Below are 18978 nucleotides of genomic sequence, written 5' to 3'. Positions count from 1 at the left end.
CTTTAATTACTAAACGTGACTTTTGAGCTCGAAAGTATTGTTTTGAAAGATGTGATGCAACGCGCACGTGCAGCGCACCGGAAAAAATAAAATGTTTCTGACTCGGGTTGAAAACAACTGATAAGGTGATTGATAAGAGACGACAGTTTATTTTTAAAAATATCTGTTATTTTTTAAAGGGTTGCCACTTATTTTTAAATTTAGTTTTAATTTTCTAAATAAATTTTTTTAACTTTTCTCGCATCATCAATTTTCTTATATGAAATGCGTCCGAATGTGTACTAGAGTCGCCACCTATCTCAGTTTTCTTATAGAACCTTTAATATAAGTTTGCAGAAAAAAATAATATAAGCAAAAGCAGGACCACGTCTATATTTTTACTTTTTTAGTTGCCTACATACAAAAATTAAAAGTAATTTTTTACCAAAGGTCCAATTTCGAACTTTGAAGACCCATATCTCCGTTTCGGAGGCAAACTTCGAAAAACGGAGAAATTACTTTTTTAATTATGAGTCAATCTCTTAAAAAAAAAGACCCAGCCAAGTGCTGTACAGTGTTATTGGTTGAAGATAAATATAATATAAGATTGCCACTTTTTTTTAATTTTAACGGTAATGTGTAAATGTAAAGGGTTTGAAATAAGGTAGCTAGTAAACGGAAAATTTTCATTATAATAAATAGTATTTTCAATAAAATTGCCACTTAGTTTTAATTTTTTTTATGATTTTTAGAAGATATATACGTATTCCAGCAGTATTATTCTCTTATTATAAGGAAATTTTGAAAAGGAACTGTTGTTTCATAAACATAAAACTCATGCAGAGTTGCCATCTTAATTCAAATTTTTCGAAAGTTTACTAATCATAAATGCGCCAATATGCAATTGGAGGCATAAAATAAACATTTACTTAAACATTTTTTTTGTGCAGAGTTCCCACCTAGTTTAAGCAATATCTTTTTTTACTTTTTTCACAGCTACTTAAAGGAAATATAAATTGCTAAGTGATTCATGCAATTTTGAGATGCCGAAATTGGTATATACATAGTGGCCACCTTTTTTCAAGTTTTTAAAGTTGAGATAGTTTTGTTTCAATAATAATTTGGGGTGGAGTTGCCACCCAATTTTCAACTACTAAGTGTTCTTTCTAATTTTGCTTTTCCATTTTCAACTTTTATAAAAAAGTTCAACTAGGATATTTTGTTGGATTAGTTTTCATTGGAAATTGTATGTGTGTAAATAATCATAACGTATTAAATCAATTAGAATTTGGATGTGGCGAATATTTAAAAAAAAATTAAAATTTTTCTATACAACTACAAAACATCTTTTGATATTTTTGAAAATCAATTACTTTTGACGCCATGAGGGCCAGAGGAGCCTATCTAAAAAAAAAATTTTTAGTAATGTGAAAAAATAAATGCAATATTTTACTAAAAAGTTCATTGCACCTACGTTATGCTACATATTTTAGTAAGAGAATACTAAAAGAACATATCTTGGGCTATTACCGTTTCGATTCTAGTAATGTATTTTAAAGTTCACCTCAAATTTTCTTGAATTGGCAGTTAGGCTCCTCTGGCCCTCATGGCACCAGCACAGCGTATTGATTATTTCATTGGTTGATAATTTCCCAATTATAAAATAAAAAGTGGAAATGGCATACCATAAACAGAAAATTAATCAATTTCATGTGACCTTTTGCAAAAATTAAAGACAAAAAATAATAAATATCGACAACTAATTGAAATGAGGGCAGTGCGTTGTCATTGAGTTGTCTGCTTTAAATGATTGACTTCTTGTATAACTGACATATTTATGCACATATTTTCCTACATATATAATATTTCCTCTTAAGCAATCCACATAAGCAGGCAGTATGTATGTTTTTATATATTAACATATGAGTGTTCCTGTACTTATTACTTTCAAAAATATTATATACAAATAAAAAAATAAAAAAGTCAATAAGATTTTTCTAACTTAATATGATTTAACAAAAAATTATTCGAACTGAAATTCTTAGCAGTATTATTTTTTTATATTTTCCTAATTAAAGAAAGAAAATTTTTCAAAATCGCAATCAGTTTTTTTTTATTTATTTAGTTTAAAATTTTTTATTTAAATTCAAATAATTTTTCCATTTCTTTAAATGTCTCAATTTTTTTATTTAAAAAAGTATTTTTGCCAAAAAATTTTTTAATAAAAGCATTTGTTTATAATAAAGCTGAAGGAGCCTACCTTGAAAATCTAACCATTTATATTCTTCTTTATTAATAAAAAAAGAATAAAAAATATAAATGTATTTGAATTTTTAATAAAAAATTTTTTAATTCGTCTAACAAGGAACTACTATTCAAACTGAAATTCTTGGCGGAAAACATAAAATATTTCAAAGTTTCAACTATGTATATCTTTTTAATTGATTTAGTTTAAACATTTGTTTTTTAAGATTTTTAACGTTTTCAACGTTTTTGCTTTGAAAAATGGACAAGTAGTTTACGTTTAAATTTATATGAAAGTATATGTTCCACAATGTGGCTGAAAATGCATAACTTCAAAATCCATCAATGATATTATTTTTTTAAAAGAAATATTTTAAATAAAAAACACAAAATGAATTAAATTTTTTTTTAAGCTTACGACTTAAAAAAACGGGCTTGAAAACGACTGTCAAATATCAATATTTGGCTTGTGACTCCAAAATGTTTAGAGTGCAAAAAAAAACAAAGCTTATAATTCACATGAGCATAATTTTACGAACACACATTCATACACACATCCAATTTTTGTTTAATTACAAAATTTTGCATTTTTTTTTCAGCCCACCAAAAATGATTTGGTAGCCAATTAAAATAACAATAACAGCGACAGCCATAAATTTGTTACTTAAACATGTTTTTGAGTACACGTTTCTGATTATTTTTATTTCTTTTTTTACTGAGATTTTTTAAGCTGCCAACGAACTATACAAATGACATTCAACATAGTATCACGTGTTTGCCATAAGAAAAAGCTATAAAAATAGCCTGAAATAGTAAAAAAGCATGGCAATGAGATAAAGAATATAAACGGAGAAGAAGTAATAACAAAGAAATACAAAATTTAAATTTAGAAATAATTTTCATCATTCGTGAGCAGAATGGAGATCACTTGAAAGTCTTACATATTAAAAATCTAGCCATGCAAGTGTGGAACAATCTCTTCAATTGTATGATTGGCAAATACAACGAGACTGCTTTTGTTTATATTATTAAGTATTTAGATATCGCAACTCGGAAATTCTGCTTATCAACTTGTTCGGATTAGTTTATCTGCTCAAAACATGAACAGCGCATATTTGAATTTGAAAGCCTCAAAGCTTTTTTTTCACTCTTATTTTGGCAGTAAAAGCGCGTGAGCTTTTCTCAGCTTTTCATGCTTGCCAGCAACTGAAAACGTGTTAATATAAGCTCACAGCGCACCTAGCAACAAGTATTTGTATATTTCTTGGGAAATTTCGCAGTTGCTGTTCGGTCACAGGCGTCGCGCATGGCGTATGAGTAATGTGATGTATGTATGCACCAGGGATGTTGCGAATGTGGAATTTTAGACATCCGCGGATGCGGATGCGAATGCGGATGTCAAGTATTTTTAGGAAACAATTAGAATCTAGCGTAATGGCGAGATCGCTGTTTAAACAGCGCTTACAAGCCAAACCAGATATGTCGGGTTTTTCTAAAGCTTTTTAAAAAGAATTCTTCATTCTCATTCCTTTGGCTGTTTCAGAATTTGAGGAATCTGTAACTTCATCACCGTTTTTCGATTTTAGTTTTTTTAATTCATTTTTAATACATACTTTCTTCTGTGACTGGTGTGAAAATTTGTGCTTATAGCGAGCTAAATAGGTGGATATGGAACATAAATTATTGTTTTCCAGGAATGAAAATTTTGAACAAATTCTGGTCATCGGTTCAGAATATTGTTATTTTTTTTAAGCACCCCGTTTTTTTAATAAGTATTTGAATCTCATATAGTTACGTAATTCTTATCTAATTAAAGGTCAGACCTATAGCTTTTTAATTATTTGAGAATCGATTTTCTTTCTGCTGGAAATCCCTATTGAAGGAGCTTACTCTTTAACTAGCAAAAAAAGGGACAGTTTTACCACAGAAGTTTTTAGCCAAGGATCCAATGTATATCCCTATGAAAAAAAATATTGCCCGACAAGTAAACGAAATTACTGTTTTTAAAATGTTTGTTAAAAATTAATTCCCGAAAGAGCCCGATTTGAAATTATTGAAACGAATATATGTAACATCAAAAGCAAATCACGAAAATTTGCTTAAGAATTACAGTGTATACTTTCTTCTTTTGTGTCTAGTAGTTTTTTTAAGATTGGTCCAAAAATATCATAATAAAGAAAGAAACCAATGCAGGTATTTAAAGCACAAGAAAAATATTGTTAAAAGGACTATGTTCTCTTTGACGTACGTCAAAGGTCAAGTAGAAGTGGGAACTTGTATGACTGCCCATTGATAGCTCGGTAATATAGCTTAAGAAATAATATGGTTAAAGACACTTTTGTCAAAGTTGATATATATGATATTTGACCAGTTTTGTTACACAAATACTCCCACGAACACAGGAAAAATATTGGCTACAATTTGTCATTTTGTTTGCCATACATATATATGTGCATACGTTGCACAACATTCGCATTCGCAAAAGCCCCGCATTTAATTATTGCGAATGCGAAAGCGAATGCGAATGTTAAAATTAATGCAGAAGCTCCGCGGTTGCGAATGCGAATGCTAATATTCGCAACAACCCTGGTATGTACGTATGGTGGCCATTTACCTTTGTACACTTTGTACTATCACCAACACAAATGCAATGCAAAGCTGCCTGGCTGGCTGCTTTTTAGCTGAGAAAGCGTACAATTAAACGATTTTTTTATCATCACATAGCGACGCGCATAAAAATTACACACACAGTGGGCGTGCGCTTAAATTTAACAACAAAAAAACTGAAACACTTATTTTTTTACAACTTTCGATATTTTTACCTCAGCAACACGTGTTTGCTGCTTAGCTGCTGAAGCTGTTGTTTCTATTTTGCCTACTCCACCAGCGCTTGCCACTAACAAATTTGTCGCACTGTCAACAGTGCCGGCTGTTGCTGCTTTTGTCTCAGCTGTTACAGCAGCCGTTGCTGTTACTACTGGCACTGTTGTTGCTTGAACCACTGTTTTTATGTCGTTTGGTGTTTGTATTGCTGTTGCTGTTGTTGTCTGCAGCGCGCTTGTGCCATGTGACCTTGAACGGTTGTATGCAGGCGGTAAACTGCTGCCAAGTGCGACGTGAAAACAATCAAAACATAGGCCCCCAATACCGCTTGACGTCAACATGTAACGCTTAGGCGAGGCGCAAATCGAGCGCAATTTGATTTTCTGCTGCTCCTGCTGCTCCTTTTGTTGCAATTGTATCGTCGCTGACACTTGTGCTTTCGTTTGTTGCTGACGTTGCGGTTGTGTTGTTGTAACTGGTGGTGTTGCTGTTACCATTGGCGGCGTGGCACATTTTTTCAGTGTTGCCAAATAGTGTTGTTGCAAGTTTTTGCGCATTGATGTGGATTTTCAATGAGGCAACAGGCGGATTACACTACGCAAAATATTTTTTGTTTTTTTTTTGTTGTTGGTTAAATTTTTTTCTCAGCACTCGCGTGTTTGCTACGAAACTCGCTGTGATCAACTGAGGGGTTTACTATGCGCAGGAAATTGCGAAACCGGCAAAAGGCTAGAGGTGATTCAGAAAAAGAGTCCACGGTTGTATAAGGAAATTCACTTAATGCTTTGATTCTTTTTTCCGCAATATTTAAAAGTATAGAAAATTGTTAGCAGAAGTAAAAAATTTTTTTTACATGCATGCTTTTGTCAATAAGCCACAATGGGCTAAAAGTATACAGCCATGTATAGTGTAGAGTAGTATGTATAAATGTAAGTACATTAGGGCGGAGTTATTTAATTTCGAAAAGAGTGTATGGCATATTCGAATTTTACGTTCGATTTTAATTATGTTTGACCCTCCCAATTTTTAAAGAAGAGTCTTATAATTTTTTCTGAGCGAAATTAATTTTTCATTTACAAAATTTTGTATTTCCTTTATACAATATAGTGTTTTTCTTTTGAAAATTGGGAAGATCTAATGTCATTTTTGGTATATAGTTTTTTCGCCATTTTTGAATTAATTTACAATTAATCTTAGAATCTGATTTTGCTATAAACTTTCTTTGGAAATTTTGCTCCGAACAAATTACTCCGCCCTAATTTACATACACATGTGTGCGCTGCTAATTGTTTTGTAACGCTTTTGCGCAAAACGCTATATAAAGCCGTTTCTACGCCATAAAATGAGATAATTTTTCGATTTTCTTTTTTCTTTGCTTTTTGGCAGCCACTCAATTTCAAAGTGGGAAGCACGAAAACTAATGGTGCTATTTTTTATTTTTATACATTTTACGTGTTTATCATTTTATTTGTTGTTTGTTTTAAGACAGCGGAATTTTCTGTTTCCTCGCATAAAAATAAATAAAGTATATTATTTTCCTTTCTTTAAATTGACCACTGTTAGACGTTGTGGCAGAGTAATTGAAAAGAAAAAAAAATATCTATGGTGAATACCGAATTGTGGACATTTGTTTGTATTTTCTATTGTTATCAGTCACTTTGCGCTTTCGAACGGCTATGGGTGTTGAACATGATTGAGTGCTTATTGACTTCAAACATTGCAAATAGATAACATGCAGCTTAAAGTTCAAGTAAACAATTTTATAAAGTACTGATAACAGTTTGATTTTTTGGCCACCAAAACTCTAGCTGGCAGAAATATAATATCAAATTCAACATATATGAATAAAAATTTTAAAATTTTTTGCACATAATTCTTATTGCAGAAAACTTTTTTTTGATTAAAAAAAATTACATAGAGCAAAAATATAAAATCCTTGCGGTCTTCATTTTTTGTCAAACAAAAATAAATGAAAACATTTTAAATTTTTTCTTCATAAAAGCATTTAAGTAGAAGGTGATTCAATTGCTGGTGCAGCCGGCAGTAAGGAATTTATATTTCTAAAATTGCCTTTTCTTTTTTTAGCGTAAAAATAATTTACTTATTTAACGATAAAAAATATTTCCTTGTTATGTCAAATTTTCGAAATTTTAGTTTCTTATACAATTTTTGTTTCTTGATCTATGTAATATGCTATTCTCAGATATTTAATATAAAATAATTTTCTTACATAGAACAGAAAATAAAAATGTTGATTGATTTTTTGATCTGAAATTTTTTTCCCGAATATTTAATATAAAATATTTTTTACATAGAAAAAAAATATAGAGACTTTTTTTTGTCATTTTTTATACAATATTTGTTCCTTGGTCTAAAATCTTTTTCTCAGATATTTAATATAAAATAATTTTCTTACATAGAAAAAAATTCTAAAAACTTTGGTCTTTATTTTCTATCAAAATAGCATAAACGAATGAAAAAAATTAAAACATTTCAATTGTTTTTTTTTGGTTTTATTTGATTAATTAAGTTTTTAAAAACTGCTTTTCTTTTTTCGCTAAATTATTTTATGTGATATTTAAAAACAAGAACCGCTTTTCGATATTAAAAAAAAAAACTATACTTTATTTTTGTCCAAATAGCATAAACGAATGAAAAAGAATTAAATTTTTTTTGTTTTGTTTTTAGGTAAGTATGTAGTTAATTTTTTTATAACTACCTTCCTTTTTTCTAGCGCAAAATTTTTTTATATGATATTAAAAAGAAAAGAACTGCTTTTCGTTAAGTTAAATTGTTTTCAATTAATTTTAAGAGTTAGTTTTTTTTTAATTTTATTTTATTTGTTTTATTATTATTATTAGAAATTGTCTTACACAAAAAAAAGTATAAAACTATAAATAGCCTCAATCCATTGGTAATTATAAATATTTTTGTGGTTTCGAATTTGTTTGATTCCAAATTTTTTATGGTAAAAATATTTTATGTTTATTTAATAGAAAAAACTGTTTTTTCTTTAAGTTACTTTTTTTAAATAATTTTTTTTACAAAACGGTTTACCTTGATTTAAAAAATATAGATCTCCTCCTACAAACGGGTGTATTATTTACACATAATTTTTTTTTTTTTTCTTAAAATAAAGATACACGGAACCTAGCACGCAAGTCTCAAAACTCCTGCTCTTCTTTTCAACAACTCATGCAATCAACAAATCTGAGCAGTCGCCGTATCTTCAACTTTTCCACCCCTATCTGCCTAATGCGCAGAGTGACAGTAGATGCTCCACAATTTCAAGCCTTTCCTAATCAAAGCAGCTTCTACAAAAGTAAAATATTTGCCTGGTGCCAAGCTTTGTTCCCAGCTCTTAGGAAAAGTCACTATTAATATTTTTCTTTATTTGTGGTGTTTAAAAATGTAATTCGCCGTTACTGTAAATTTTCTTAAAGAAGTAAATATATGATAAATTTTTTTTTTTGTTGAGATCTGCCAACTGATTTAAGAAATTTTTATAATTTTCTTCCATACGAAATAAATATGTTCGATGATTTTTTCAAATGGAGAAAATGAGCAACACCTTCAACAAAAAAATTGCCAGAAATCAACGGTAAGTCTCAGCTACTTGAAGCTGGCATCTTAATATACTAAAATACTTCTAGAAATCCAATTAAAAAGCTCAAAATTTTTACGAAATTTTTTATTTTTTTTTTTTTTAATGTTGCACAAAGATTGAAACTTGGGTATATTCGGTTTTGGTTAAAGAAAATACTATAACTTTATAAAAAAAAATAATTAAAATTAAAAAAAATGATAAAATTATTTAAAAAAATACTGCACACTTCTGCTAAGCAAATTACATCTCTATTACTTCTCTCTTCGCCCTCCACGTCGTATACGTAACAGCACAACATTGTAGATAGCACAAAAACCTTCAATTCAAACAAATGTCGTTCGTTCGCGTTTCCTCTTTTACATCATTCACGACTTATTTACGGATAAAGGAACATTTTTCGTACAGTTTATTTTTAAACATTCTTTGTGAGACTTCAATGCAATAAATCAATTTGCATTTTGTCGCTTAATACATATTTTTAGCCCACCTGTGTGTAAGTTAAACTCAGTTGGCACACTTTGGCAGTGACGTTGCTGCAGCCAGCTGCCAATAATTAGTTCTGAATTCAGATGATTTTTTTTTCAGCGTTGAAAATGCAAAATTAAAGAAATACATACATACACACAATAATACATACAAAATCTTATTGAATGCAAACAAAAGCATCCACAACAATTAAAAAATTTGCTATAGTTGGCATCCGAAATAGCAGCTTTGTTTACGCAAAAGGCTAAAATTAGACACCCAACAATTGATCGAGAGCGGCACGTGTCACACGGTGTTCACAGCACGAGTGAAGGTTGTCAAATTTACCTGTTTTAGAGGTAGAAATAGAAAAATTAAAGGAATGGTTGCATTTTTTTGGCAACTAAAAACTGAATTTTTTATTTTATTTCACTTTCGGAAGCTTTTCTCGTGCTCTACTTGCTTTTCAAACAATTCACTTAAAAATTTACTTTACTTCACCCAATCTCTAGTACTCTATATGCTCAAATCTTCAGCAACAAAAAATCAATATCATAGCACATTCGCTTGCCCTTTTCATCATGGCAAAATCAAAAGCATAGCAAAAATCACCAAGAAGTACCATTTTCCTTTGACACAACGCAATTTCGTAGCAAAGTGTTTATTCAAGAGGCACTCGTTAAAGTAAATATTTACACTTGAAGGCTTCAATATTTATTTGCGATTTTCACACTATTCAACTTGCATATTTTTCGTGCAAGTGACACAAGCGATTTGCTGCTTTTCACTTATTTACATTAATTTTTTTTTCGTCATTATTAGAATTTAATTAAAATTAAAATTTGCTAGAACTGCGCTTAAAATAAGTGAGCACTTCTGCTCTCACCCAGCAAAGCGATTATTTTGTTTTCACGCGAAAAAGTTGGCCATAAATGTGGCGTAGTGTCAAGTTTTTGCTTTCCTTTTTTCGCTATCCCCGTTGCTATACTTTTTCCTAAGTACATATATGAAAGCGCCTGAGCGCATGCGCTGCCTCTAAACAGTCGTTGTCGCAGTACTTATGTTACAGTGCCTCAAATGCAAATCAATGCACAACAACTAAAGTGTTGAGATACATTTTGCTGACTAGCTCGAACTACTAGAGTATCATATATTTTTATAAGATAATCTCGGCAAGTGTAAGGCGCTTCTTTTGCAACTTTATCTGCAAAATTTTGCAGATAAAAATGACTCACAGTGGCCTATCACCCAGCTTGCTATTAAATCGATAAAGTATGACGTTGTAGGTGTAGTTGGTGATTGCTTACGCATTTGCCTTATAACTTGCAGCTGGGTAGCATTTAACATAGCACTTACTAGACAAACCCCAGAGTTCAATGCCATTTTCTACGAGTACACATATGTACATATGAGTTGGCATAAGCGTAAGCGTATAAAACTCAATTCACGGGAGTTGTCACAGTTGAAGTCATCGCTGGTTGTTGTTTATTCTATTCCGCTTAGCTATGCATGTAGTACTACACAGCTTATTTTTAAAATGATTGCAGATATTTTCAAGAAAAATTGTGCGCATAAAAGGAACATTAAATTGAATATGATTTCTGATGACAAAAAAATTGTATTAATTCGCTGGAGGGTCAACTTCTATTCAATAATGTGATGAGTCATAAATGGAGATATATTTACCTTATACCTACATACATACATACTCACACTCATTTTCTGTGGAATTTACGCTCGGAGTTCGCAGTGAAATTGAATACAATAATGTGTGCTCTCCGAATGGCAGATGGTTTTGTGAGAAGCCTTTTCACGACGGAATTATAGTCGAGGGTTGTTCATTGCCTGCTCAAGGGCTCACTTTGGTCTTACCACCTCAAGCTACTCGGATAAGGAGGTAAGTTTTAGGTTATAGTTTCTTAATTTTTGCAAGAATCAGGGATTTGGAGATTACGGGATATTTTGTTTAATCCTGAGTTCAACTGTTTTTCGAGTGTAGATTAAAAAATTTGAGCCTGTTCCTGGATTTAAGACTTAAATCAAAAAAAATAAAAGAACAACTAAATCAACAACTAAAAAAAATATCGAAAGCTCTAGAGGCGAAAGACTGCAGGAGAACGAATATTGACGAGAACATAGTACCAGAAATTTCGATATTTTTCACTGTAATTTCGGAATTTAGATTTCAGTATTAAACCTAAGACCAAAATCGGTATTCCGAGAACCTATGCTAAAAATACCCAAAGTTTCTGTAGAAATTTTTCTTTTATTGGATATCCAGCGATTTTACAGATTTTTTCGGATTTAAGAAACTTCGTGGTCCGAACTCAATATGAAAGAAACCGCCGATTTCGGAATTAACTTGGTTTTGAGAATTTCATCTTTAGATTTTTATTTTTTATTTTTTTTTATTTATGCCGAAATCCTAATTCCGATTGACATTTTTTAGCTATTCTAATGAACCTTAACCTGAATTAAATACGCATAATGTCGAATTTCCACTAGGCATTCGAAAGACAAAAAATGTATGCCATTAATATATAATATGCCATGTGGAAGCAGACATAATGACCTTTTTATGAACGTAAGGGCACCAGAATTTTTTAATGCCCAACATTGTCATTAAAATGTTTGTCATATAATGCCTAATGGAAATTCAGAATAAGACTAAAATCGAAAAATTATCGAAAATTTACTTGAAATTTGCAACCTACTTATTTATATGCGTTTTTTCTTTAAAAATATAATATTTAAAAATTAGATTCTTTGAATCCTTTTTAAATTTAATAGAACATTAAAAAAAAACAAAATCTAAATATGGAATTTTGAAGCTGAGAGGTCGCTACAGAATATCTAGGCCACAAATCCTGAGAAAAAAATGAGTCCCGAAATTTCGGAGTTTTCTCGAGAATGATTTCGGGTCCCCGATTTAATAAAAATTCAGAAGAATAGCTAAGTAGCAATTTTTGAGGATAAGCCGAAACATAGTTCTCTTTTCTGCTGTTTCGTGATTTTTCGAATGCGATTACAGAAAACTGCTTTTGGTCTTAGATTAAAAAATAAATAAATTGTTTAAAAAAAAATATTAAAGGCTACATCATAATAGCAAGGCGAAAAATTCTTAGAATAAACCAGCGCTGACAATTTGAGTTTTATAAACTGTGATTTCCGAGCCCGGTTTTTGCCCTCAAATTGACTAAAACGCGCAAGAACTGAGACTAGAAATAAGTGCCAAAGAAAATCATGTGCGCACTTTCACTAGATGGTCAATGTAATAGGATACATTATGGTAAATAACATTTGTATGTACGTACACTTAACTACCAATGTATCAAAGTACAATAAATAGACTGAATTTTCACTAACCTTTAACTGGGTTACACGATAGCATAAGCAATCTGAAGTTAATTGAATCATGAGCTTAGAAGAGATTGCTAAAGTACGTGAGCACATAACGCTGCTAAATAGGAAAAAATACTCAACTCTTATTGTGTCGTTTTTCAAAACGGTCATACTTTGAAAAATAAATTCCCGCTTTGATGCAAAAAAATCTATAGTGAGTAATGAAAATTTGTTTAATTGAAAATTCTTAGGAAGTATTCACAACTTGTTGCGGCATACATTTTAACTTGTGGCTTATTATCAAACTGATGTAATCAATATAAGCACTTTCTTATCATATATCTTCATACATATGTATTTATTTGTCACATAATTCATTATGGAATCGCTACAAAAAATTACAACAGCAAATCGATTTGATGAGATTTCGGTATCATTAGAAATGTTAATTATTTCATTTAATTGGCGCCCACTTGTCTGCGCAACAATAAGAAACAAAGGAAATGCATAATCATTTGGAGGTAATCGTTTGTATAATATATATAGGCATATGCATACATGCGTATGTATTGCGATACAATTGCATATGCATTTCTTAGGCAACATTGTTTTATAATTAATTGATTGTCTTTAAAAAAGCGAAGTTCTTTGTCTACAATTTACATACTTACAAGTATGTACATTTTATATTTTGAAACAAAGAATGCATAAATCACTTGAGATAAGAATGGCCTTTCCAATAATTAATCGCTTAAAATACCGTACTATTTTATGTACATAAATGTTTGAGTCAATGCAATATTTTTTGATCCTTTCAAAAATTCGCTGCACAACCCTGAGTCTAATGCGGTGTTTACATGGGGCGATTTTACTGACAATCTTAGATGCGATTAGTTGAATCAAAAGTTTGCTGCGCTTCAACTTCATTGGAAGCGATTAGTTGAAGGGCCCTTCACACCAGGCGATTGTTGCTCATGTTGCCACATGTAAACACCGTCTAAAGTATTTGTCAAATAAAGACAATTTCGAAAATATAATTTCTTTCGTCTTTTTACATTTTTCGTCATATCCTCGGAATTTATAGTCGGAATGTAGGTATCACCGAAATATAAGAAACAGATCCCTAGGTTCGCCCAAAAACATCTTTTTTAATTTCCTTGCTAAAATACTTTAGACGGCGATTTTTTTTGTAAGGTCTCATGTACAATTGTACAGCCCGCGAAAAAAGACAACACATCAATATTTTTACGAGTTTTAACTACTCTTATTTTGCTTGTATATATTTATATCTACATATGTTACTTAAACGTTCCTGTTTTTCCCCCTACTTAGACATGTACATTGAACAACTTAACGACTTTTAAGCTCAGCCGATGAAGATACAAATTTAAAATAAAATGTCTATCTTACATTAAAATGTCAATTTTCGGACTTGTATGGTTGTCGATCTCACCGAATCCAATAAATTTTTATAATTTGGCTTGGGTGATTTTCTTGATTTTATTTTAAAATTAAACTGATAACGTAAAAGAAAAAAAAAAACGCCTAAAACCATGACTACTTAAATAAAAATGATCTCATCGACGAGAGCAAAGAGCAAAACAGACATGAAAAATAATAAAGAACCAAATAATGTATTAAAAGCTTAAAAAATTCGAAAAACTATGTATATATGTAGGTAAACAAATGTCAATAAATGAAAATACAAACGCACGGACATATTTATGTAGATTTTTACATACAAACATGAGTACATCTGAATACACTAATGTGCACATTAAACAAAGCACAATTAGCAAAGAAAGGAGAAGGAACTTTATCTAGTATTTTTGCAGCTAATGCCGAATTTCCGCTAGCCATTGAAATGAAAAAAATGTTTGCCATTAGAAAAATACCGTCTGGAAACTAACATCATGACAATTTTTATGAACGTAATTGCAGTGGTATTTTTTAATGCCCAACATAGTCAATAAAAATTTTGTCATTTAATGCCTAGTAGAAGCTCGCCATAAGAAATGTGAAATTTTAAAAACTAATTCAAATTGTGAATTCAAAAGTACTAAATCAACAATCTTTCCAGAATATCAAAAAGTCATTCCAATTGGGCACACAGTATCTTAGGGAAGAGATATTTTAAAACCAATTTAATATATGGAAAAATAGGTCCCTTGCAAAAAATGCGACTAATCAAGTAGAAATCCTGGGATTAGTTTCAAAGAAGCATGTAGCTAATGCCGCTTTAGAACACTGATTTCGAATAAACTGTTGCCGTTTGTTTCAGCACTATGTCTGTCTGACACTACATATGCCAACGTCTCATATGAGCCTTCATTGCTTAAGCGCATACTCGTAATACAATTGAAGAAGAATTGCAGCCGAATGGGATGAGTCGAAGTATTATTAATTCCCAAACGTACCCTCGCATAAGCGATTGTAGCCAAAAAAAAAGGCACGCCAGTCGCTTCTCTTCTGTGCCAACAGACGTCAATTGGTAATGTTAAGTGAAGCCAAGTACTTCTTCACGCAGACGAGGTCTTCCTCTTACTATGTTACCAGCATCGCAATCCGTGGACGACATGGATAAGCCAGTGCAGCCGCACTATTTCTATATCGTTGCCGGAGACTATATGGGAACTATAGCGGAATCTTACCGGTGACTAATTCCTATCTGTTAGTTGTTGTTTTTTTCTAGCCCTTTATAGAGAGAAGTATTGAGGACTGTTAAATAAAAGGTTAATGGCATTTCCAACTTTCTTCTTCTTTCGAAGCTTCCTTTCAGCAAACCTATGCAGAACCTCTGGAGTATGATGCATTTACTTATAAGCCACAATACGAATTTTCTTCGAGTTCTGAGACTAATACTACCTTTGCTATAATCCTAACGAACATTTTTTTTCAGAAGCTATTAGTAGAGTTTACTGCAATGCTATTTAGAACTCAAATATTAAAAAACCTTTTTTCTTAAAAAAGAAAAAATTACAGAGGCATTTTCAAAGAAACCTATTTTGAAACGACTCGCGTCGAGCACGAAAAATGTCACTGAAAGTTGCTTAACGCCGAAACCGGCTTGTCTTCAAAACCAACTGCACAAGCGACGCGAAAAATTCAACACTAGCAAATAAATTTATCTGCCTTGGATAGCCTCGGGAATAACTAGCCTTAAGTTTTGAAGCAAAAATTCTGGTTGAAACAATTAGCCAGCACGGGCGGCGTTTCCTACAGCCAGAACTTAACGATTTTTATGCCAGCACCAAAGCAGTCAGCTGGATTTGATAGAGTTTTCTGTGCCGGAAGAGATAGTCCTAGCTTGGTGCTTTCAAGAATACTTTTTCAGCATTGGCAGATACTCAAAGTTATTTCAGTGAAGGTTTTTCTGCTGCTATTCATGCGAAATTGGGTCCTAGTACGGTATGACCACAACACAGATACAAGTCCTTTAGTATAGGCAACCCTACTGACCGAACTTAACAAACGTGCTGCCTAAATATGGCCAACCTACCTGCCGCTATCGAATAGAGCACCGTCAGTAAATCTATATTTTGGCAAAACGAAAATTATAATCATATTGTATAATGTATTAAGTAAACTCAACAAATTTTAAAGAAAACGCTTTAAGAAGACTCGATATCCTACATTCAATAAGTCTCATGAAGAGGCAGTAAGTCAAGTTTCAGAATGTTGAGGCCAATAGACCCAGTGAATTTTGGTTGGACAGTGTTACCAGAATAGAAATCTGCGACCCTACCTGGTCGCCAGTCTCTCCAGTGAAACCAGTGTCGCTAATTTCGGGTAGCTTCGACCCTACTAATGTATGGGCAATATCTGTTGTCAGTGCTGATTAATAAAGCGACGATTAAAGCGTTTGCACTGTCCAATTAAAAACAAAATGTCCGCAAACCGCCAAAGCGATCGGAAAGGATTGGAAACATTTTCTGAGGCTTGTAGGATAATTATTAAAAATTTCAAAATTATTGGCTCTGAGAGAACTTTGGAAAACCGGGAGTTTAAATGTGAGGAACTGGACATTAAATGTTTGTTTTATAAAGATGGTTACTTCGAACCTTACGAAAAGTAATTTAAGGTTAAAACTCTATTAAAAAATAAAGAGTAAATTTAAGTACAATTTAATTCCAGGCATTTAATCAGATTTTTTTGCGATCCAAAGGTTATCTCCTACGTTTAACAAATTCTTCAATTTAATGCAAATCCCTTTGATAATCCGCAGATTGTTCGATTTGCTAAAAAAAAAAACCTCTCCAATGTTATGCAAACTCCGTGAGACGTCAATCAATAATATTCTTGAATTTCCATCTACCATTTAAGCAGCAAATTCATTGAAAAACAACAAACAGCTGTGTAAATAAAAACCGAATGCTTAGCCAGCCAGACTGGCATCCAACAAGTCGGCAGGCAGCCAGCCAGCTAGTCAGCTGAATTCAACGGAACTAAAGGCATTTCAAATTTATACATATTTATTTATTTATTGCATGAGTTGTACTTTGTACCAGCACAATACACACAAAAATATCTCACAGTGTACAGTTGCCACAAAAGCACACAATAATTAGCGAAAGACAAAACAAGAAAAAAGGAGAGAAAAACAAAAATGGGCGGCGCACAAGCAAACCAGCTGCCAGCGCGGCGAAATAGTTGCTATGGACCTAGAAGAGAGCGTCAATGGGAGGCAGAGAGCGCGCAGACACAAAAAAAAAACTGCACAAAACTATTGCAGTAAACAAACGACGGAAACATCACCTGAGTAGCCTGCAAGTTGGTAAGCATTTTGGCACCAAATGCGCGCCGTTTGGGGTTTTTTTATTTGTTGCTTAGTACAAAGAGCAGACAGAGCGCTAAGTGCTGAGTGCTGGCGTTTGAGGAAGCAGACAGAAAAGAAGAAGTATCGCTGCAGACTGACACAAGCGCTATTAAAATGAGCTCACCTGACTAGCGTTGGTTATTAGGAATGTATATGCTAGAGAGATTTTTACTACGCTGGTTGGCACAATTCTTCAATGGGAAAGGATAGATGATGTTGTAGGATGAGTAAGCGAAAGTACAACTGATGTATAGGGATGAGTAATCGTGGTTGCACCGTGGAAGAAAAATAATAAATTTTATCAAAAGGGTTTTAATTTGCCAAGCAAATACAAACAAAAAGAGGTGTTAATTTTTAATTTTCGGGGACCATTACACTCGTGAAATATTTTTAAACTCAAAACAAGAAAAAATCGGTCAACTAAAAAAAAAATATGAAAATAAAAAATTAAATTATAACCAATTAAAAATGTTAAAAAAAAATTTATTGAACAGAAATTTTTTTCGAACTAGTTAAACATTTCTTTTTATTAAATAAATAAAATGAAAAAATTTTTACGTTTTATAAAACAATCATGAATTTTAAAAATAAATGCAAAATTTTATTGAAAAATTACCACGCTTTATGAAAAATCTTAGAAATTTAATAAAAAACTATCAAATTTTATAAAAAAAATATGAAATATAAAAAGATATATAAAAATTTTCAAACTAAATTTTATTTAAAAAAACATGAAAAATATTTAAAAAAAAGTTTTAGTGAACCAATTTTTTGTTAAGTTTGATGAAATAAATACTACAAAAAAATTTATAAAATAAATTTTGTAAAAACTTGTATAAAATAAATTAACAAAAAAAATTTGTGAACATTAAAGAAAAACGTTATTTATAAAATAAAGTTTAATAAGAAACCAATTAACAAAAAAACTAAATCAAGCTAGGAAAATTTAAAGAAATTTCATTTGAATTTTTTCAATACATACACTTTTGATATGCTCATCCACCAGCAGCGTCTCAACCAACTCAACGCCCAAGTTGGCGGCAGGATTTGTTAGAGTCAACAGCATTGGCACAGACATTTTGCAGTTTTTTGTCTTTTATTCTCGTTTAAAATTAAATAAATATTTGTAGAAATGGAATTTAAGAAAATTTTCTTAACACTTTTTGTGATTCAGGCTGGCAGACAAAACGCGGAAGCGGAAATTCGCTGCTCTAGCCTTGGTGCACGGGAACTTGTAGAAAATATTGCGTAGCAAGAAAATTCTGTATTTTCTTTATTTTGATTTTTTTCTTAGCACATTTTGTGTTTAGACATGTTTTCTGTTTGCTTTTAGTTAAACAGCACTTTGATACAAACTGCTGGAATAATAATTTTCACTTTTTTTATAAATTCGGTTTATTGCTGTTTTTTTTTCAAGTAAATTTAATGCTACGCAAACACTTTGTATTTGTCAGTAGCACATATTGTCTTTTGGTTCCTTTGCAGTGTCTTTTTCATCGGCACTTTTTTTGGTTTTACAAATTTTTGTTTTGCTTTGAAAATGTTCCTTTATTTTTTTTTTGTACTTAATTTTTGTAAAAGTCACTTGTATACTTATATTCTTAACTTTTTTTAATATTTCTCCTTGTTTGCTTAGTTGAGGTCCTTCCTCATACGTACTCTTAGAGTATAGTGTGTGTCTTTTTCGCCACAAATTGAAAAA

At 31.6% G+C, this 18978-nt stretch overlaps 1 protein-coding gene across 1 annotated transcript in view; it reads right to left on the bottom strand.

Moving 5' to 3' along the window:
• Positions 1-18972, bottom strand: part of LOC118739068 (glycerophosphocholine phosphodiesterase GPCPD1-like) — a 481215-nt gene extending 462243 nt beyond the window's left edge. The window contains exon 1 of the mRNA XM_036470191.1: positions 18259-18972. Within this exon, the coding sequence (XP_036326084.1) occupies positions 18259-18354 (96 nt within the window). The 5' untranslated portion in view covers positions 18355-18972. The remainder of the gene's footprint in view (positions 1-18258) is intronic.
• Positions 18973-18978: the final 6 nt, after the last annotated feature.

The sequence above is a fragment of the Rhagoletis pomonella genome, unplaced genomic scaffold, assembly GCF_013731165.1.
Source record: "Rhagoletis pomonella isolate Grant_MI unplaced genomic scaffold, Rhpom_1.0 Rhpom_scaffold_00005, whole genome shotgun sequence".
NCBI classification, from domain to species: domain Eukaryota; kingdom Metazoa; phylum Arthropoda; class Insecta; order Diptera; family Tephritidae; genus Rhagoletis; species Rhagoletis pomonella.
Note: the sequence above shows the minus strand (reverse complement) of the source record. Positions and strands in the feature narration are given on the sequence as shown.